The following is a 22722-nucleotide window of genomic DNA, read 5'->3' as shown; positions in this document are numbered from 1 at the left end:
TTTTTAATGCAAGGGTGTTGAAGTTTGTCAGATACTTTTTCTGCATCTGTTGACATTATCATGTAATTTTTATCCTTCATTTTGTTACTGTAGTATATTACATTAATTGATTTTTGTATGTTGAATCATCTTTGTATCCCAAAAATAAATCTTACTTGGTCATAGTGTATGATTTTTTTTTCAGGCTAGTACAATTTATTTTTAAAATTAAAAAAAATTAAAGTATACTTGACATATTAATTTCAAGGATACATCATAGTGATTCAACAATTATATACATTACACAGTGCTCATCATGATACGTGTAATTACAGTCTGTCACCATACAAAGTTATTACAATCTTATTAACTATATTCCCTATGCTGTACTTTTCATCCCTGTGACTTATTTATTTTATAACTGGAATTTTATACCTATTTACCTATTTCTCCTATTCCTTTACCAACCCCCTCCCCCCCCCCCCAACTGGCAATGAGTTCTGTGAGTCCGTTTCTGGTTTTTTGTTGTTGCTTGTTCATCTGTTTTGTTTTGTAGATTCCATATTAAGTAAAATCATGGTATTTGTGATTCTCTCTCTGACTTATTTCACTTAGCATAATAATCTCTGAGTCCATCCATGTTGCCATGAGTGGCAAGATTTCATTTTTTTTAATTGTTGAGTAATATTCCACTGTATATATATATACCACATCTTCTTTATTCATCTATTAATGGACATTTAGGTTGTTTCCATATCTTGTCTGTTGTGAATTAGTGTTTTCATTTTTTCTTTTCTTTTTTTTTTTTTTTTTAATTTTTTTTTTTTTAATTTTTTTTCAACGTTTTTTATTTATTTTTGGGACAGAGAGAGACAGAGCATGAACGGGGGAGGGGCAGAGAGAGAGGGAGACACAGAATCGGAAACAGGCTCCAGGCTCCGAGCCATCAGCCCAGAGCCTGACGTGGGGCTCGAACTCACGGACCGCGAGATCGTGACCTGGCTGAAGTCGGACGCTTAACCGACTGCGCCACCCAGGCGCCCCTCATTTTTTCTTTTCTGAGTAAATCTCCAGAAGTGAAATTTCTGTGTCATATGGTATTTCTGTTTTTAATTTTTTGAGGAAACTCCATACTGTTTTCCACAGTGGCTGCACCAGTTTGCATTCCCACCAACAATGCAGAAGGGTTTCCTTTTCCTCACATCTTTCCCAACACCTGTTATTTCTTACCTTTTTGATACTACCCATCTGACTGGTGTGAGGTGATATCTCATAGTGGTTTTGATTTACATTTCCCTGATGATTAGTGATGTTGAACATCTTTTCATGTGTCTGTTGACCATTTGCATGCCTTTTTTGGAAAAATACCTATTCAGGTTCTCTGCTCATTTTTTGATTGGATATTTTTTTTGGTATTGCATTGTATGAGTTTTTTTATTTTGGATATTATCCACTTATCAGTTGTATCGTTTGAAAATATCTTCTTCATTCAGTAGGTTACCTTTTTATTTTGTTGATGGTTTCCTATACCATTTACAGTTTGAGGTCATCTCAGTTTTTTTTTTGCTTTTGTTTTCCTTGAAGGAGACATATCCAGAAAAGTATTCCTAAGGTTGATGTTCAGGAGATTACTGTCTGTGTTTTCTTGTAGGAGTTTTATCAATTCAAGTCTTATATTTAGGTTTTAATCCATTTTGAGTTCCTTTTTGGATATGTAGTAATATCGTAGTACAGTTTCATTCTTTCCCAAGTAGCAGTCCAGTTTTCTCAGCATCATTCGTTGAAGAGACTCTCTTTTCCCCACTCTGTATTCTTGCCTCCTTTGTTATAGATTAATTGACCATGTAAGTATGGGTTTATTTCTGGGCTCGCTGTTCTGGGTCATTGATTTCTGTGTCTACTCTTGTGTCATTACCATACTGTTTGATTACTATAGTTTTGTACTATAGTTTGAAATCTGGGATTGTAATACTTCCAGCTTTGTTCTTTCTCAAGATTGCTTCAGCTAACTTTCTTGTCTGAAGTGGTTCCATACAAATTTTTGGATTATTTGTTGTAGTTCTGTGAGAAATGGTATTTTGACAGGGATTGTATTGAATCTGTAGATGGCTTTGGGTAGTTATGGGCATTTTAACAATACTAATTACTCCAGTCTATGAGCATGGACTATCTTTCCTTTTATTTGTGTTGTCTTTATTTCCTTTAATCAATTTCTTACCATTTTCAGAGTACAGGTCATTCTCCTCTTTGGTTAAATTTAATGCTAGGTATTTTATTCTTTTTAATGCAGTTGTGAAGGGGATTGTCTTCTTAATTTCTCTTTCTGCTGTTTCGTTAGTAGTGTATATGAAGGCAATAGATTTCTGTATATTAATTTTGTGTCTTGCAACTTTATATGAGTTTGTTTTTTTTTAAATTTATTTTATTTTATTTTTTTATTAACGTTTATTTATTTTTGAGACAGAGAGAGACAGAGGATGAACGGGGGAGGGTCAGAGAGAGGGAGACACAGAATCTGAAACAGGCTCCAGGCTCTGAGCTGTCAGCACAGGGGCTCGAACTCACGGACCGCGAGATCATGACCTGAGCGGAAGTCGGCCGCCCAACCGACTGAGCCACCCAGGCGCCCCTATGAGTTTATTAGTCCTAGTAGTTTTTTGGTAGAATCTTTAGGGTCTTCTGTGTATAGTTTCTTGTCATCTCCTACGTTGTTTAATTGGTTGGCATGTAATTTTCCATAGTGGTCTCTTATAATCCTTGGTATTTCTGTGGTGTTGGTTTTAACTTCTTTCATTTTGATTTCATTTATTTGACGCTGTTTCCTTTTTTTTTTTTTTTTTTTTATTATTCTGGCTAAAGGATTTCCGATTTTATCTTTTCAAAGAACCAGCTCCTAGATTCCATTTATATCTGCTGCGATCTTTATTATTTCCTTTCTTATACTAACTTTGGGCTTGCTTTGTTCTTTTTGTAGTCTCTTTAGATGTAAATTTGGATTATTTATTTGCTGTTTTTCTCGTTTCTTGACATAGGCTCGTATCGCTATAAACTTCTTAGAACTGATTTTGCTGTCACCCAAAGATATTGAACTGTTTTATTTTCATTTTCATTTGTCTTCAGATATTTTTAAATTTTCTCTTTAGTTTCCTCACTGACCCATTGGTTGTATTGTAGTATGTTATTTAGCCTCCGTTTTTGTTTTTTTTTTTTTTAGTATTTTTCTTGTAATTTATAATTTCATACTGTTGTGGTTGGGAAGATGCTTAATTTCAATCTTCTTAAATTTATTGAGGTGTATATTGTAATATAGCATGTGATCTATGTTGGAGAATGTTCCATGTGCACCTAAAAGAATGTGTATTCAGCTGTTTTGGGATGGAATGTTCTGTATATATCTGTTAGGTCCATCTGGTCTAAGGTGTCATTAGAGTCACTGTTTCTTTATTGATTTTCTGTCTGGATGATCTATCCATTGATGTAAGTTGGGTGTTAATGTCCCCTGAATAATCAGCTCATAGCCTTGCAGAGTTTACCTTGCACATAACTGTTTGCTCTTCTCTTACTGCTTTTAAGATTCTCTCTTTATCTTTAATTTTTGCCATTTTAATTATTTGTCTTGGTGTGGACCCCCTTGTGTTCATCTTGTTTGGAGCTCTCTTAGTTTCCTATAACTGGATGTCAGTTTCCTTCTCTAGCTTAGAGATGTTTTCAGCTATTATTTCTTCAAATAAATGTTCTGCCTCTTTCTCTCTATCCTCCTTCTGGGACGCCTATAATGCAAATGTTAATGTGCTTAATGTTGTCACAGAGGTCCCTTAACCTATATCCTTGTTATAAAATTTTCTGTTTATTTTTTATTTTAAAAAATTTTAAGTTGAGTACAGTTGATGCATAATGTTATATTAGTTTTAGGTGTACAACATAGCAATTCGATATGTCTATATGTTATGCCATACTCACCACAAGTGTAGCTACCATCTGTCATACAATACGTTTCAGTAGCATTGATTATATTTCCTGTGCTGTGGCTTTTATTCCTGTGACTTATTTATTGCATAACTGGAAGCTTATATCTCCCATTCTCCTTCACCCATTTTGTTCATTCCCCCACCCTCTTTTCTCCATCAACCATCAGTTTGTTCACTGTAGTTATAGATCTGATTCTGCTTTTTGTTTATTTTATTCATTTGTTTTTAGATTCCACATTAAATGAAATTATATGCTTTTTCTCTTTCTCAATCTGACTTTTTTCACTTAGCAATTTTTTTCACTCTGGTTCTCTACATGTTGTCACAAATAGCAAAATCTTATCCTTTCTTATGGCTGTGTAATAATTGCATTGTATGTATGTGTGTATATATATCGCATCTTCTTTGTCCATTCATCTATCAATGAACATTTGGGCTGCTTTTATATCTTGTTCACTGTAAATAACGCTGCAGCAAACACTGGGGTGCGTGTATCTTTTCAAATTAATGTTGTGTTTTCTTTGCATAAATAGCCAGTAATAGAATTATTAGATCATATGGTTTTTCTGTTTTTAATTTTTTGAGAAACTTTTATACTGTTTTTCACAGTGGCTGCAACAGTTTGCATTCCCACCAATAGTGTGTGAGGGTTGCTTTTACTCCATGTCCTCACCAACGCTTGTTATTTCTTGATTTGTGATTTTAGCTTTACTTATAGGTGTAAGGTGATATCTCATTTTGGTTTTGATTTGCATTTTCCTGATAATTAGTGATGTTAGCACTTTTTCATGTGTCTTTTGACCATTTGTATGCCTTTGGACAAAGATCTATTCAGGTCTTCTGCCTGTTTTTTAATTGGGTTATTTAAGGGGTTTGTTTGTTTGTTTTGTTTTGTTTTGTTTTTGGAGTGGAGGTATTTAAGAAGTTCTTTGTGTATTCTGGATAGTAACCCTTTATCAGATATCATTTACAAATATCTTTTCCCATTCAGTAGGTTGACTTTTTGTTTTGTTGATGGTTTTCTTCTCTGTACAAAAGCTCTCTATTTTACTGTAGTCCTAAGAGTTTATTTTCGCTTTTGTTTCTCTTGGTTTAGGAGACCTAGCTAGAAAAATATTTCTATGGCCAATGTTAAAGAAATTACTGCCTGTGTTCTCTTCTAGGATTTTTATGTTTTCAGGTCTCACGTTTAGGTCTTTAATCCATTTTATTTTTGTGTATGGTTTTAGAAAGTGGTCTAGTTTCATTCTTTTCTATGTACCTGTCCAGTTTTCTCAGCACCATTTATTGAAGAGACTGCCTTTTCCCCATTGTATAATTTCTCCTCCTTTGTCATAGATTAATTTACCATATAAGTATGGGTTTATTTCTGGGCTTTCTATACCATTGATCTATATGCCTATTTCTCTTCCATTGATCTATATGCCTATTTTTGTGTCATAATTTCATTTTTAAATTATTTTTTCTTTTTTTTTTTTGTTTATTTCTTTGTTTGTTTTTGTTGTTCAGTTTCGTTGCTCTTCATTACCCAGTCTTCTAGATTGCTGATCTGTTCTTCTGAATTCTCTAATCTGCTTTTGATTCCCTCTAGTGTATTTTACATTTCAGTTATTGTATGGTCAGCACTGACTGGCTCTTTTTTATATTTTCTATTTCTTTATTGAAGCTCTCACTGAAGTTTATCCACTTTTCTCTCAAGTCTGGTGAATATGAACATTACATTAAACTCTTCATCAGATAGATTACTTACCTCCATTTCATTTAGTTCTTTTCCTAGGGTTTGTCTTGTTCTTTTGTTTGGAACACAGTCCTCTGTCTTCTCGTTTTGTCTAACTCTCTGTGTTTGTTCCTGTGTATTAGGTCAGATATGTCTCTTGGTCTTGAAAGTAGTGGCCTATGTCAAAGGTGTCATGTAGTGCCCAGTAGCACAGTCCTTCCTGGTCACCAGAACCAGGTGCTCTAGGGGTATTCCCTGTGTGGGCTTGAATGCATTTTCCTGTTGTGGCTTGGTTGTGAGTACTCAGGGTGTGTTGGTGGCCAGAGCTGGCCTTTAGCCTTCCCATCAATGGCAAGTGGCTGAAACTACTGTGGGCACGCTGGTTGACATGGCTTGCCCCTCGTGCAGCTGGCTGAGGATTGGTGGCAGTCACTTTGGGTATGTTGGTAGATGGGGCCAGCCCTCAGCCTCGTTGTCTGTGATGACCTCCTGTGACTGCTGTAGGTGCACTGGTGGGCAGGGCTTATCACCTGGCTGAGAAACCTGGCTGTAGGTACTATAGCCATGCTAGGTGGTGGGATTTATTGCTCCCCTCTCCTGGACAGCAGTCACTTCAAAGGGGCACTGCTCCTGGCCTGGCTGCTTGCCATGTGTGGCAGGGCGGTTGCTTCTTTGGAGTGCCTGCTGGGGTAGGTTTGTAGAGGAATGCTGAAATGGGGCAGATGGTGCCAGCACAGTGATGGAGAGTGTCAGAACTGGCTCCCACAGCATCCAACCAATGAGGCTAAAGGAGGACAAGAAGAATGGAGCCTGTCATCACTTCTGTTCCCAGAGAAATCTGCAGATTCCTACCGCTCTGGCATATATCCTAAAATTAGACACTAAATCACCTTCATGTAGAACACAGATGCTTTTCAAATTGGTGCTTCTGTGCTGGGTCTCTGACTGAGTAATACAGGGCCCTGGCTTTTTAAGCACAGAGACTTGGTTCCCTATTGCCTTCTGGCTCCCCTGGAATTTAGCCCCTTTGATTTTCAAAGCCACTTGTTATGGGGATTTGCCTTCTTGGTTCAGGTCCTCAGGGTTGGAAGTGCCAAATGTTGGGCCTGATCCCCTACCTCTTCCACACCTGTTACTATTTCTTCTCTTTACTGATTGCTATGCCATAAGTTTGGTTCCCTACTGTGTCTGTGCCCCTCCTACCCTTCTTGTTGTGACCTTCCCTTTATGTCTTCAGTTGTGGAAGATCTGTTCTGTCAGTCTTCAGGTCATTTACACTGTGAGTTGCCCAGCATGTAGTTCTTGCCTTGATACATCCATGGGAGGAGATAATCTTAGGATCCTCCTACTCTGCCATTTCTCCTCACTCCCCCTGTTCTACAGTTCTTTCAGTAAGCTCTTGAGTTCGGTTTGCTAGTATTTTATTGAGGGGTTTTGCATTTGTGTTTATCAGGACATTTGGTCTGCAGTTTTCTTAATATTTCTTAATGTCTGGCTTTGGTATCAAGATATTGCTGACCTTGCAAAATGATTGGAAGTGCTTCCTCCTTGTCAACTTTTATGTATGATTTTGACAAGGATTGGTGTCAGTTCTTCTTTAGATGTGTGGTAGAATTAATTTGTGAAGCCCACCTGGTTCTGGACGTTTCTTTTCTATTAGATGATTGAATCTTCTTGCTTGTTTTAGGTTTGGTTAGATTTTCTGTTTCTTAATGATTTGGTCTGAGTAGGTTTTATGTTTCCAGGATTTGTCCATTTCTTCTAGATTATGCAGTTTGGGGGCATGTAACTGTAGTTTTCTCTTAGCATCTTGTTTATTTCTGTGACTTTAGTTGTAATGTCTCCTCTTTCATTTCTGACTTTGTTTATTTGAGTCTTTTTTTTTTTAGTTCTAGCTAAAAGTTTGTTAATTCAGTTATCTTTTCAAAAGGTTAGCTGTTATTCATTGATTTTTTTTTTTCTATTGGCTTTACTTTTCTCTATTTTGTTTATTTCTCCTATAATCTTTATTATTTACTTCCTTCTGCTAACTTTGTACTTACTTTCTTCTTCTTTTTACAGTTCCTTGAGGTATAAAGTTGGGTTGTTTATTTGGGATTTTTTTAATGTAGATGTTTATTGCTGTAAACTCCCCTATTACTGCATTGTGTAAGTTTTAATATGCTGTATTTTTGTTTTTGTTTGTTGCAAAAATATTTTGTAATTTACCTTTTCATTTTTAATTTTACCCATTGGTTGTTCAGGAGTGTGTCATTTAATTTGCACATATTTGTGAATATTCAGTTTTCCTTCAGCTGTTGAATTCTACTTTCATTTCATTGTGGCTGGAAAAGATACTCTTTGTGACCTAACATGTGATCTGTCCTGAAGAATGTTCCATGTATGCTTGAGAAGTTGAGTATCTGCTTATGTTAATGTATATATGTATTAGATCAATTTGGTCGATAGTGTTAAAGTCCACTGTTTCCATCTTGATTTTTCTATCTGAATGTTCTGTGCATTACTTAAAGTAGCTTCTAGCATTCTCCCACTGCTATCGTATTGCTGTCTGTTTCTCCCTTCAGTTCTATCAATGTTTATCTATTTAGATGCTCTGATGTTGGGTGCATATATATTTATAATTATTATAGTGTCCATGTTTATTGATCCTTTTGTCATTATATAATGGCCCTTTTCTCTTGTGACAATTTTTGTTTTTAAGTCTATTTTGTCTGATTTAAGTATAGCCACCTCCACTGTCTTTTGGTTACTAATTGCATAGTATATTTTTTTCCTAGTCCTTCACTTTAAACCTGTATGTGTCCTTGTATCTTTTTATTTTATTTTTTATTTTTTAAAATTTATATCCAAATTAGTTAGCATATAGTGCAACAATGATTTCAGGAGTAGATTCCTTACCCATTAGCCCATCCCCCCTCCCACAACCCCTCTAGTAACCCTCAGTTTGTTCTCCATATTTATGAGTCTCTTCTGTTTTGTCCTCTTCCCTGTTTTTATATTATTTTCGTTTCCCTTCCCACCTGTTTTGTTTCTTAATGTCCTCATATGAGTGAAGTCATATCATTTTTGTCTTTCTCTGACTAATTTTACTTAGCATAATACTCTCCACTTCCATCCACACAATTGCAAATGGCAAGATTTCATTCTTTTTGATTGCCGAGTAATACTCCATTGTATATATATTCCACATCTTCTTTATCCATTCATCCATTGATGGACATTTGGGCTCTTTCCATATTTTGGCTATTGTTGATAGTGCTGCTATAAACACAGGGGAGCATGTATCCCTTTGAAACAGCACACCTGTATCCCGTGGATAAATGCCTAGTAGTGCAATTGCTGGGTTGTAGGGTAGTTCTATTTTTAGTTTTTTGAGGAATCTCCATTGTGTCCTTATATCTTAAATGAGTCTCTGGTAGACTGCATTTGGTTAGATCTATTTTTTAATTCTCTCAGACATTATTTTTTGAGTGAGGAGTTTCATGCATTTACATTTAAAGTTATTCCTGATAGGGAAAGAACTTACTGTTGCTATTTTAATTGTCTTCTCTTTGTCTTAATAGTTCTTTACTCCTTTTGTCACTGTGGTTTGCTGATATTTGTATTGATACTCTTTGATTCCTGTCCTTTTCTTTTGTGTATCTTATATAGGTACTCTGTGGTTAACGTGGGACTTACATAAAATGTTTTATAGTTAAAATAGTCTATTTTAAGCTGATAAGAGTTACATACAAAAACCCTATGCTTTTACTTTTCCTCCCCCCACCACACCTTATGTTATTGATTTCGCAGTTTACATATTTGTATATTGTATATGCATTAACATATTCTTATTATTTTCTTTTGTTTTTTATCTAATAATTTATTATTTTTTATAATTTACATCCAAGTTAGTTAGCCCATGGTGCAACAATGATTTCAAGAGTACATTCCTTAAGCCTTAGCCCACAGCCCCTCCCTCAACTCCTCCAGCAATTCTGTTTGTTCTCTATATTTAAGAGTCTCTTATGTTTTGTCTCCCTCCCTGTTTTTATATTATTTTTGCTTCCCTTCCCTTATGTTTATCTGTTTTGTATTTTAAAGTCCTATAGGAGTGAAGTCATATGATATTTGTCTTTCTCTGACTAATTTCGCTTAGCATAATACACTCGAGATATATCCACGTAGTTGCAAATGGCAAGATTTCATTCTTTTTGATTGCCGAGTAATACTATATTGTATGTATACATATACATACATATACATATGTATACATATACATACATACATATATATACATACATATACATATGTGTACATATACATACATACATACATCTTTATTGATTCATCTGTCGTTGGACATGTGGACTTTTTCCATACTTTGGCTATTGTCGATAGCGCTGCTATAAACATTGGGGTGCATGTGCCCCTTCGAAACAACAGACCTGTATCCCTTGGATAAATATCTCGGAGTGCAATATCTGGGTTGTAAGGTAGTTCTATTTTTAATTTTTGAGGAACCTCCATACTTTTTTCCAGAGTAGCTGCACCAGTTTGCATTCCCACCAGCAGTGCAAAAGAGATCCTCTTTCTCCCCATCCTCACCAACATCTGTCGTTGCCTGAGTTGTTAATGTTAGCATTCTTACAGGTGTGGGGTGGTATCTCGATGTGGTTTTAATTTGTATTTCCCTGATGATGAGTGATGTTGAGCATTTTTTCATGTGTCGGTCGGCCATCTGGATGTCTTCTTTGGAGAAGTGTCTATTCATGTCTTTTGCCCATTTCTTCACTGGGTTAGTTTTTTGGGTGTTGAGGTTGATAAGTGCTTTATAGATTTTGGATACTAACCCTTTATCTGATAGGTCATTTGCAAATATCTTCTCCCATTCCATCAGTTGCCTTTTAGTTTTGCTGATTGTTTCCTTCACTGTGCAGAAGCTTTTAATTTTGATGAGGTCCCAATAGTTCATTTTTGCTTTGGTTTCCCTTGCCTCTGGAGACATGTTGAGTAAAGAGTTGCTGTGGCCGAGGTCAAAGAGGTTTTTCCTGCTTTCCCCTCTAGGATTTTGATGGCTTCTTGTCTTGTGTTTAGGTCTTTCATCCATTTTGAGTTTATTTTTGTGTATGGTGTAAGAAAGTGGTCCAGGTTCATTTTTCTGCATGTCGCTATCCAGTTTTCCCAGCACCACTTGCTGAAGAGACTGTCTTTATTCCATTGGATATTCTTTCCTGCTTTGTCAAAGATTAGTTGGCCATACGTTTGTGGGTCCACTTCTGGGTTCTCTATTCTGTTCCATTGATCTGAGTGTCTGTTTTTGTGCCAGTACCATACTTTCTTGATGATTACAGCTTTGTAATACATCTTGACGTCTGGGATTGTGATGCCACCAGCTTGGTTTTTCTTATTCAAGATTGCTTTGGCTATTCAGGGTCTTTTGTTTTAGCTCTGTGAAGAATGCTGGTGTTATTTTGATAGGTATTGCATTGAATATGTAGATTGCTTTGGGTAATGTTGACATTTTAACAGTATTTGTTCTTCCTATCTAGGAGCACGGAATATTTTTTTTTTGTCTTCTTCAATTTCTTTCATAAGCTTTCTATAGTTTTCAGTATATAGATTTCTCACCTCTTTGGTTAGGTTTATTCCTAGGTATTTTATGATTTTTGGTGCAATTGTAAATGGGATTGGCTCCTTGATTTCTCTTTCTATGACTTTATTATTGGTGTATAGGAATGTAACCGATTTCTGTGCATTGATTTTATATCCTGCGAATTTGCTGAATTCATGGATCAGTTCTAACAGTTTTTTGGTGGAATCTTTTGGGTTTTCCATATAGAGTATCATGTCATCTGTGAAGAGTGAAAGTTGGACTTCCTCCTGGCTGATTTGGATGCCTTTTATTCCTTTGTGTTGTCTGATTGCTGAGGCTAAGACTTCCAATACTATGTTGGATAACAATCGAGAGTAGACATCCCTATCTTGTTCCTGACCTTAGGGGGAAAGCTCTCAGTTTTTCCCCATTGAGGATGGTATTAGCATTGGGTCTTACATATATGGCTTTTATGATCTTGAGGTATGCTCCTTCTATCCCTACTTTCTTGAGTGTTTTTATCAAGAAAGGAGGCTGTATTTTGTCACATGCTTTCTCTGCATCTATTGAGAGGATCCTGTGGTTCTTGTCCTTTCTTTAATTGATGTGATGTATCACATTGATTGTTTTGCAGATACTGAACCAGTCCTGCATCCCAAGTATAAATCCCACTTAGTTGTGGTGAATAATTCTTGTAATGTATTGTTAGATATGGTTGGCTAGTGTCTTGTTGAGGATTTTTGCGTCCATGTTCATCAGAGAAATTCGTTTGTAGTTCTCCTTTTTAGTGGGGTCTTTGTTTTTGGAATCCAGGTAATGCTGGCTTCACAGAAAGAGTTTGGAAGTTTCCCTTCCATTTCTATTTTTTGGAAAACCTTCAAGAGAATAGGTGATAACTCTTCTTTAAATGTTTGGTAGAATTCCCCTGGAAAGCCATCTGGTCCTGGACTCTTGTTTTTTGGGAGATTTTTGATTACTAATTTGATTTCATTACTGGTTATGGGTCTGTCCAAATTATCTATTTCCTCCTGTTTCAATTTTGGTAGTTAATATGTTTCTAGGAATTTGTCCATTTCTTCCAGATTTCCCATTTTATTGATGTCTAATTGTTCATAATATATTCTTATTGTTTGTATTTCTGCTGTGTTTGTTGTGATCTCTCCTCTTTCATTCTTGATTGTATTTATTTGTGTCCTTTTTTCTTTTTTGATCACACTGGCTAGGGGTTTATCAGTGTTTTTAATTCTTTCAAAGAACCAGCTCCTGGTTTCATTGATCTGTTATGTTTTTTGTTGTTGTTTTGATTTGTGGTGTTTTTTTTTTTTTTTTTTTTTTTGGTTTCGATAGTATTGATTTCTGCTCTAATCTTTATTATTTCCTGTCTTCTGCCGGTTTTGGGTTTTATTTGCTGTTCTTTTCCCAGCTCTTTGAGGTGTAAGGCTCGGTTGTGTATCTGAGACCTTTCTTCCTTATTTAGGAAGGCCTGGATTGCTATATACTTTCCTCTTATTACTGCCGTAGCTGTGTCCCAGAGGTTTTGGCTGTGGTGTTATCATTTTCATTGGCTTCTGTGTACTTTTTAATTTCCTCTTTAACTTTTTGGTTAGCCCATTCATTCTTTAGTAGGATGGTCTTTAGTCTCCAAATATTTGTTATCTTTCCAAATTTTTTCTTCTGGTTGATTTCATGTTTCATAGCATTGTGGTCTGAAAATATGCACGGTATGATCACAATCTTTTTGTACTTGTTGAGGGCTGATTTGTGTCCTAGTATGTGATCTCTTCTGGAGAATATTCCATGTGCACTGCAGAAGAATGTGTATTCTGCCGCTTTAGGATGAAATGTTCTGAATATATCTGTTAAGTGCATCCGGTCCTGTGTGTCATTCAAAGCCATTGTTTTCTTGTTGACTTTTTGTTTAGATGATCTGTCCATTTCTGTAAGTGGGGTATTGAAGTCCCCTACTATTATGGTATTATTATCAACGGATTTATTTATGTTTGTGATTAATTGATTTATATATTTGGGTGCCACCACATTTGGAGCATAAATGTTTACAATTGTTGGGTCTTCTTGGCGGATAGACCCCTTAATTATGATATAATGCCCTTTTTCATCTCTTGTTACAGTCTTTATTTTAAAATCTAGATTTCTGATACAAGTGTGGGTACTACGGCTTTCTTTTGTTGACCATTAGCATGATAGATGGTTCTCCACCCCCTTACTTTCAATCTGAAGTTGCCTTTAAGTCTAAAGTGGGTGTCTTGTAAACAGCGTATAGATGGAACTTGTTTTCTTATCCATTCCGTTAGCCTTTGTCTTTTGATTGGAGCATTTAGTCCATTGACGTTTAGAGTGAGTACTGAAAGATATGAATTTATTGCCATTATGTTGCCTATAGAGTTGGAGTTTCTGGTGGTGTTCTCTGGTCTTTTCTAATCTGTTTTGCTTTTGGACTGTGGTTTTTTTGTTTTGTTTTGTTGTTTTTGTTTTTGTTTTTTCCGTCTTTTCTCCCCTCAGAGAGCCCCCCTTAAAATTTCTTGCAAGGCTGGTTTAGTGGTCACAAACTCCTTTAATTTTTGTTTGTCTAGGAAACTTTTCATCTCTCCTTCTACTTTGAATGACAGCCTTGCTGGATAAAGAATTCTTGGCTGAATATTTTTCCAATTCAGCACATTGAATATATCCTGCCACTCCTTTCTGGCCTGCCAAGTTTCTGTGGATAGGTCTGCTGCAAACCTGATCTGTCTTCCCTTGTAGGTTAAGGACTTTTTTTCCTTTGCTACTTTCATGATTCTTTCCTTGCCTCAGTATTTTGTGAATTTGATTATGATATGCCTTGTTGATGGTCGGTTTTTGTTGAATCTAATGGGAGTCCTCTTTTCTTCCTGGATTTTGATATCTGTGTCTTTCCCCTGGTTAGATAAGTTTTCCACTTTGATTTGCTGACATAAGTTTTCTACCCCTTTTCCCCTCTTCTCATTTTCTGGGACCTCTAATGATTCTGATATCCTTTTTGATGAGTCACTGAGTTCTCTAATTTCTATATCATGCTCTTTTGCCTTAGTCTCCCTCTTTTTTTCTGCCTCATTTTTCTCCGTAAGTTTCCTCTGTATTGCTGATTTGCTGCTCTGCCTGATCCATCCTTGCCCCTGTGGTATCCAATTGAGATTGAAGCTCATTTATAGTCTTTTTTATTTCATCTTCAGTAGCTTTACTTCTTTTATCTCTGCAGAAAGGGATTCTAATCTTATCTCAACCCTAGCTAGTATTCTTATTATTGTGACTCTAAATTCTGGTTCAGACATCTTGTTTGTATCTGTATTCATTACGTCCCTGGCTGTCATTTCTTCCTTTTCTTTGTTTTGTGGTAAATTCCTTTGTTTTGTCATTTTGAAGGAAAAAAAAGAATTAATAAAGTAAAAAAGAAAAAAAAAACCCTTAAAATTAAAAAATTAAAAACGTTCAAAGAAATCAAATAAAGGATGCTAGATCCTCAGTGTCTTTTGGTCTGGTTGTTGAAAGAAGCTGGACAGATTAGAGAAAAAAGGGAAAGATAAGAAAAGATAACAAAGACAAAAGAAAAAGAAAGGAAAAAGGAAAACGTTTGAAAATTTGAAAAATGAATACAATAAAATGAAATGAAAGTAAAATAGAATTTTAAAAATTTATGAAAAAGTAAAAAATATAGTAGAAAAAATGAAAGAAAAATCTTTTTAATAATAATGGAAAATAAAAATAAAGTCTTTCTTTCTGTATTCAAAAATGAGAAAATAGAAAAAAATTGAATAAAAGGACCAGCAAAGAGAATTAAGAATGATACAACTGGTTTCCCATAGAAGTCAAGCTACAAAGCAGTTTATGGTCTGTAAACTAAGCAGGTTGAGAGTCTTGTGTTTGTCAGGAGCACTGTTGGCCCAGTTGGGCGGGGTTTAGTGTAATGGCTCAGTTCTCCACTAGATGGTGCTGCTTAGCTTACTGGGGTGGATTGCCGTGGTGTGTTTAGGCATGTATGTGCATGCATGGGAGGGGTGAAAATGGTGTCACCCTGCTACCCAGTCTCTAGTATCAGAACTCTGTGCTCTCCACAACTGGCAGTCAAGCACCCCTCCTTAGTCTCTGGCTTGTGTCCCCTCCCCACTTCTACACTGTCTGTGACTAAGCTGTCAGGCTGCCAGGTAGCACCTCCATCCTGAGTTTTATCTCAGATGTGGCTTTGTTTCCCAACACCTCACTTCTGAGGGACTGTGGCTTTGACCCACCCAGATCCTCTGGCGGAGGGTCTCGCTGAGCAATGGCTGGGTGTGTACCGCCCCCAGGAATGTTTGCAAGACTGTGCTGCTGCTGATGCCCAGAGACTGCCCCTGGGTGCCAGCCTGCCTCAGAAAATGTTTGCATGATCTTTTAGCAGCAGTGTTTCAGGGTTTATGGAAAATCACAACACTCATCTGGCTTCAGGCTTCGCTCTTAACATCCTTGTTCCAACACCAGTGAATGTCGTTGTTCTTCGGGGTCTGCTGGTACCTTTGCCTGTGGGGTGGCTGCACAGCCTCTACCAAATGTCCCCAGCAGGGGAACTGCCACTCCCCATGTGTCCCATGGACCCCTTGGACCTTGGTCTCTGCTCTTGGGGATTCATCCTTCCCACCAGAACACTGCCAGGTATCGAGCTGCAGAGTTTCAGACTGTGCTCCCCCTCTTTATATAGAGTCTTAATGGAATTTAAACCCTCTACTTTCTCCTTTCTCCCTTTTTTGTTCAGTCCCTGTGGCTGTTTCCACTTTTCCACTTTCTCTCCAGCTCCTTTTGCTGGGGGGTGCTTTTCCCATACTCTCCCCCCCACCCCCCACCCCCACCCCCCCGTCTCTGTCCTCTCTCTGCAAGTAAAAACAGCTCCCTGCCCTCTGTGGCTTCTCTCTCCTCTGGTTCACCTCTCCGTGCTGTGTACCTGCCTAGTTCTGTGGTTCAGGTTGTGCAAATTGTTGTGTTAATCCTCAGGTCAGTTTTCTAGGTGTGCAAGATGGTTTAGTGTTGATCTGGCTGCATTTCATGGAGTAGAGACGCAAAAAATCTTCCATGTTGTTCTGCCATCTTGGCATGATGGATTAGATTTTAAAACCTTTCTTTTATGAAAACAAAATACTAATTTGTGTGGAAGATTTTTGCCCTCAATATGTGTTCTTAATATATGTCATACTGACAATAATGGGTTATCTTTGGGAGTGAGTGTACTGTCAATGTTATACATGGAGAGAGAAGGTGGGCATTCTCTTCTGGGCTTCTCTAATACTATATTTTATGAGCTTTTTAAAAAGTAATGAGTATATTATTCTTTTATTAAAATACTGATAGAAAATTTTTTTTCATTCCTATGCCTTTTTCTTTGTTTCTTGCTACTTTTTTTTTTGCTTTTTTTAAGTTTTTAATTCCAGTTTACATACAGTGTTATATTGGTTTGAAGTGTATAATACAGTGATTCAACACTTTGATACAACACCTGGTGCTCATCACAAGTGCATTCCTTCATCCCCATCACCTGTTTAACCCATCCCTCCACTTTCTCCCGTCTAGTATGAGTGTGTCTTATATAATTAAGAATCGGTTTCTTGTTTTGTGTCAAGTTTTTTCCTTTGCTTGTTTGTTTTGTTTCTTTTTTTTTTTTTCAGTGTTTGTTTATTTATTTTGAGGATCACAAGTGAGAGACGGGCAGAGAGAGAATCCCAAGCAGGCTCCACGCTGTCAGCACAGAGCTTGACCTGGGGCTTGAACCCACAAACTGTGACGTCATGACCTGAGTTGAAATCAAGAGTTGGACAGTTAACTGACTGAGCCACCCAGGCACCCCTATTTTGTTTCTTGAATTCCACATATGAGTGAAATCATATGGTATTCATCTTCCTCTGACTGACTTACTACACTTAGCATTATGTCTTCAAGTTCCATCCATGTAATTGCAAATTGCAATATTTCATTCTTTTTCATGACTGAATAATGTTTCTTTGTATATATATGCCACATCTTCTTTATCCATTCATCAATTGATGGACACATGAGCTGCTTCCATATTTTGGCTATTGTAAATAATGCTGCTGTAAACACAGGGGTGCAAATATCCTTTCGAATTCATGCTCTTGTATCTTTTGGGTAAATACCCAATGGTGCATTGCTGGATCATAAAGTAGTTCTATTTGTAACTTTCTGAGGAGTCTCCATACTGTTTCTCACTGTGACACCAGTTTGCAGTCCCACTAACAGTGCACCAGTGTTCCTTGTTCTCCACATCTTCACCAACACCTGTTGTTTCTTATGTTTTTGATTTTAGCCATTCTGACAGGTGTGAAGTGATATCTTGTTGTTTTGACTTGTATTTCCCTGATGATAAGTGACGATAGGCATCTTTTCATGTTCTGTTGGCTATCTGGATGTCTTCTTTGGAAAAATCTCTCTTACTGTCTTCTGCCCATTTTTTTAATTGGTTTATTTGTTTTTTGGATGTTGAGTTTTTATATTTTGGATACCAGTCCTTGATCAGATATATCATTTGCAAATAATGGTAGAAAATGTCTTTAAAATGTAATGACATAAAGATAAATTTTTAAAAATGTTCTCATAATTAAGTTCATTTTTTTCTGTCATTAATTCTTGTTCTAGGCTTGTGTGGACGTCAGAGCCAGTTCAGTGTTTTGGCAGCAGATGGAATTTGCAGATAGCCTCCAGGGTCATCCCAAGTTGCCAGAATGGTTATCCACACACCCTTCTCATGGAAATCGAGCTGAGTACTTGGATAGACTCATACCTCAGGTGAGCTAAGACTGTATAAGGCAAGACTTTATTTTTACTGTATCACTTATTTTTAATGTTGTTACTTCTTATGTTTAGAAAAAGAGAATTCTAGTCTAGCCTATCAATTATTTTGATTACTGTAATCATGGGTTATCAGTTTTCAAAAGACTTGACTGAAAAGTAAAATCCTGTTTGTCCACAAGTCTTGGGGAATAAATTGGAGTAGGGTTGACTTTTCTTGTTGGTGGATGGTTTAACCTTTTTAGTATCATACCTTTTAAACTTAACTGATTTGGCTAAAGTCTAAAACTCAAGGCATTTTTTTTTTTTCAACATATTGATCCTAATTTAGTATCTTCTTGGTGATTTAACCTTTGTTAAAAAGCTTGTTAAAAATACCCATTAATGACTTGTACAAAATTTTTAGGTCAGTTGGTTATCTTGATATTGATGCTAGAATTTGTTTTCTTAGAAAAAAAATCTCTTTGTATTAGTTTCTTTTTAGTTATTTATTTGTTTATAAAGGTAGAGTAAAGTATGTGCTGTGTAGTGTTTTGGTTTTTTTGTTTGTTTGTTTTTGGGTAGAACTCCTGAATGGATCAAGTTGAAGCAGCTTTCCCTCAAGTAGTTTTTACTATCTTCTGAAAATCTTTTGACTTAACATCATTCAAAATGTGTTCTTTAGTTATCACATCAATGCAGAATTGATGTCAGACATCTCTAAGCCAGGCTACATCTCTTTTCTGTTTCACTTGCATTAAATTTGCTGGTTGGTTGTAAAAGTGGAATATTCTTTAGAATTTAAGAATTGGTATTGGGCTGTTTGCTAAAGGATAACAACAGATCCAGGTGTATTATAAAAGTATCTTTCAGTATAACTTCAAATTCAACTTAAGAAATATTGAGTACATATTATAAGAAAGAAATGATGCTAGTAGGTACAGGGGATACAATAGAAGTAAGATATGGTTCTTGATACTTTCATGCTAAGTACAAATTGATTCTTAATACAACAGGGAATATGACCTCTCATAAGAAAAGTTGAAATGTAGTGGTATGCAATTTGAAGGAATAGTAGCCTGCATCTAGTTTAAGATAAGAAACAATCCCAAGATTCATTCATTAATTTATGTGATCAGTATTTGTTGATACTTATTACTAATCTCCTATTCTGTGTTCTATTGCTGGGAATGAGCAAGGACAAAACAAAACAGGCTTTGCTTTCTTGGAGCTAGCATTTTACTCAGGTAATGCAAATAATAAACAAACATACGTGTGGTATGTCAAGTGGTGATAAGCACGATGGGAAATATAAAGCATGTCAAAGGTAATAGAGAGGGCTGGGCAGTGGAGAAAGTCTGCTAGTCTCTGTTCATGTGTTAAGAAGGGCCTCACTGAATAGAACCTGGAAAGAAGCCAGGGAGCCAATCTTATGTATATTTGGAGGGAGTCTTTTAAGCTGTGGAAGCAGCAAGTACACAGGACCTAAAGTGAGAGCATGTTGGGTGTGTTCATGGAATAGCAAGGAAGACATTGGGGCTGAATGGAGTAAGGAAAGGTGGGAGAATGCTTGAAACTTAAGGGGAACAGACCATGGAAGGTCATCTAAATCACTGTAAGGACTTGACTTTTATGTCAAGTGATGGGGGAAAGCTAGTAGAGGGTTTTCAGCAGAGTTGACCTGACTCCTGTGTTTTACAGTGATCACTGGGGCTCCTGTGTGGAGAGTGGACTGTAGTGGGGCAAGGGCAGAATCAGAGAGACTAGTAGGATCTTGCAATAATCCTAGTAAGACGTTATGGAGGTGGAATAGAGAAAGAGAAGTGGTGAGATTTTGGATATATCTTGAAAGGAATAATGAGAGAATTTGTTGACAGTTTGGGCATACTTTGTACCTTTCATGAGTACTGGGGGATAGCCAGACCTTTCTAAATATACTTTGTTTATACTCCCAATTTGAAGAAAAAAATTTTGAGGGAGAAACATAAGTGAAATTTACTTGATATAATGTATAATAATCCTTCATCTTAAAATAGGGCAACATAGAACTGGGATCGTATGTGTTTCATTAGTAATTTATGAGTGCTGAAGGTCACTGGCTCTGAGAATCTTCTTGGTCCTCCCCGAGACCCGGGACCTTGTACCACCTTGGGAAGTTTAGCTTATCTCTAAAGTCATAATAACCACATGGTTTTCTTTCAGAATTTCTTTTCTTTGCATATTTGCTCAGTGAAATTCTAAAAGTATATGGTTTGCGTAAAGTGAATAATGACTTCTAGCCAACTTTCATCTGAAGCCTGTCCTAAAGTCTGTAAGAAATATGCATTAGAGAACTCTTTAAAATAATAATGAATTGATTAGTAAGTATGAGGAAAAGTGATTGGAGAAGCAAATGTTATTTGGCAACCAATGATGAAAAACACTGGGAGATTTTTTTCTTCTAAAAATAAACTATCCTAGTTTAGAAACTTAATTTGAAAACCTCATATAATTTCTTATATTTTCCCCCCAAGTGATTAAATTCAATTTGAAAGTAATAAAACTCTACTACAATATTGGGAATAATTCAGTGGTTGAAGTGAAACTGATAGTACAAGAGTATATTGTTAATTAGAATACTTAGTCATAATTCAGAGATTGGAATTCCCTAACATTGTAAGTCTAATTTCTGTAATGAAAGAAAGCAGTTCCTCAGGCAGTATATAGAATTACGTGAATCTATAGACTACTACTAATAAAGACTACTTTTTGTTGTCGTTGGTTTTTTGTTTTTTGTTGTTTTTTTGTTTTGTTTTTTACTTAAGTGAGTGCAGTGTTATATTCTATCTAAAGCTTCTGTCTTTGACATTGCTGACAGTAACCCTGAAGTGATACACATCTCAAAGATAGTTGGGAATACCGCGCCATAGGACAGAGAAATCTAGGCAAGAGATGAGGATTTCAGAGCTACTTGAAAATGTTACAGTTGAAGCAGAATGGATGAGTTCACTCAGGAAGTAAGCAGAGAAAAAGATGCTGGACAGAGTTAATTGTATAAGGTAGTTTCCCTATTTAATTAGTAGGATAAAGATTGAGTTTCTGGTAAATCAGATTTATAAGAGGAGAAAAGATCAGGAAAATCAGGAAAGTAAGATGATTTGGTTCTATGAGAACCCAAATCTTGATAATTTTTATTTTCTAAAAAAATTTAGCTTATTAAAGATTATATATTTCTTATTGGATTCCTTGAATATCATCAAAGAAATGTATTATTTTCTACCATAGCATATCAACATTTATTTTAAAATCTGTATTTTGTGCATTCAACAAATATTTATTGATTACATGTTATGTCAGACCATAGATGTTATGAACATAATAGACAAAAAACCTTGCCCTAATGAAGCTTATTATGCAGTAAAGGGAGACAGACAATAAATAGCATTAATTAATAATGTATAGAATAAATTACTGATACATTTCATATTAGTAATGACTGTTGATGAGGAAAATACAAGAAGAACAATGTATTAGCTTGGGCTGCCACAACCAGAGATTGGGTGGCTTAAGCAACAGAAATTAATTTCTTCACAGTTCCGAGGGCTAGAAGACCAAGATCAAGGTTCTGACTTAAGCAATAGCAATTAATTTTTTTGTAATTCTGAAGGCCAGAAATCCAATAATTTTCTTGCAGATTCAGTTTCTGGTAAGGTCTTTTTGGTTTGCAGATGGCTGCCTTCTAGAACATTGTGTCCTTACGTGGGGGGAGATAGCGCGTTGATGTCTCTTTCTTTTCTTGTAAGGGCATGTTAATCCCTTCATGAGGGCTCCCCCCTCATGACCTCATCTAAACTTAATTACCTCCCAAAACCCCATCTCTAAATACTGTCATAACATTAGAGGTTAGGGGTTCAATGTAAGAATATGGGAGAGGGGGAACAATTCAGTCCATAGCAGATAGATAATGTGTGAGCACAGGTGGTAGAGGTGTTGGAATAGCTCTTTGAAATGGGGCCAGTCCGAGAAGGTTTCACTGAGAAGATGGTATTTGAATGAAGAATTGAAATAAATGAAAGAATGAGCCATGTGGCTTCCTAGGACAACAGCTTTCCAGGCAGAAGAAATAGTAAGTACAAGGCCCTAGGGCAGGAGTGAGCCTGGTGTATACGAGAGACTACAGGGAAACCAGTGTGGCTGGATGGGGAAGCAAGGGAGAACGTGGGGTTTGTAGTCAACGTAAGGACTTTGGATTTTGCTCACAGATGGGCCACCAGTGGAAAATTTTGAGCAGGGGACTAGAGAAGTAATAGGATTGACTTATGTTTGGAAAGAATGTGATCTATAGCTCCTACAAAGCACTAAAATCGTATAATTTTGAAGTACTTTAGTATATTGTTTAGAAAATAGACTAGTTATTTGTTTTGTTGTTTTGCTTTTAAATCAAGAAAATGCCCCCAAGTTAGAAAAAATATATACCCTTGCTATTCTTTTAATGTGTATAAAGCATGTAGAAATGCCTATTAAATATAATTCACTAGCATTTAAAAAGGATAAGTATAGGGTTATAGTATTAATAATATTTGTAGTTAATAAGATGATATGCTATAATTTTATTTACTTGAAATAATCAGTTAAATTTAGGAAACAAATACTCCACGTATTTTGGTTACCATAACAACTTGGGTGAAAAATTGAAGAACAGATGTTACATCAACCTGTTG

At 36.3% G+C, this 22722-nt stretch overlaps 1 protein-coding gene across 1 annotated transcript in view; it reads left to right on the top strand.

The window, feature by feature from the left end:
• OMA1 (OMA1 zinc metallopeptidase) overlaps positions 1–22722 on the top strand; it is a 77509-nt gene that overhangs the window by 42405 nt on the left and 12382 nt on the right. The window contains exon 8 of the mRNA XM_042951783.1: positions 17891–18040. Within this exon, the coding sequence (XP_042807717.1) occupies positions 17891–18040 (150 nt within the window). The remainder of the gene's footprint in view (positions 1–17890; positions 18041–22722) is intronic.

The sequence above is a fragment of the Panthera leo genome, chromosome C1 (genome assembly GCF_018350215.1).
Source record: "Panthera leo isolate Ple1 chromosome C1, P.leo_Ple1_pat1.1, whole genome shotgun sequence".
NCBI lineage: Eukaryota > Metazoa > Chordata > Mammalia > Carnivora > Felidae > Panthera > Panthera leo.
The sequence above is the reverse complement of the archived record's forward strand: the minus strand, read 5'-3'. Positions and strand labels throughout refer to the sequence as shown.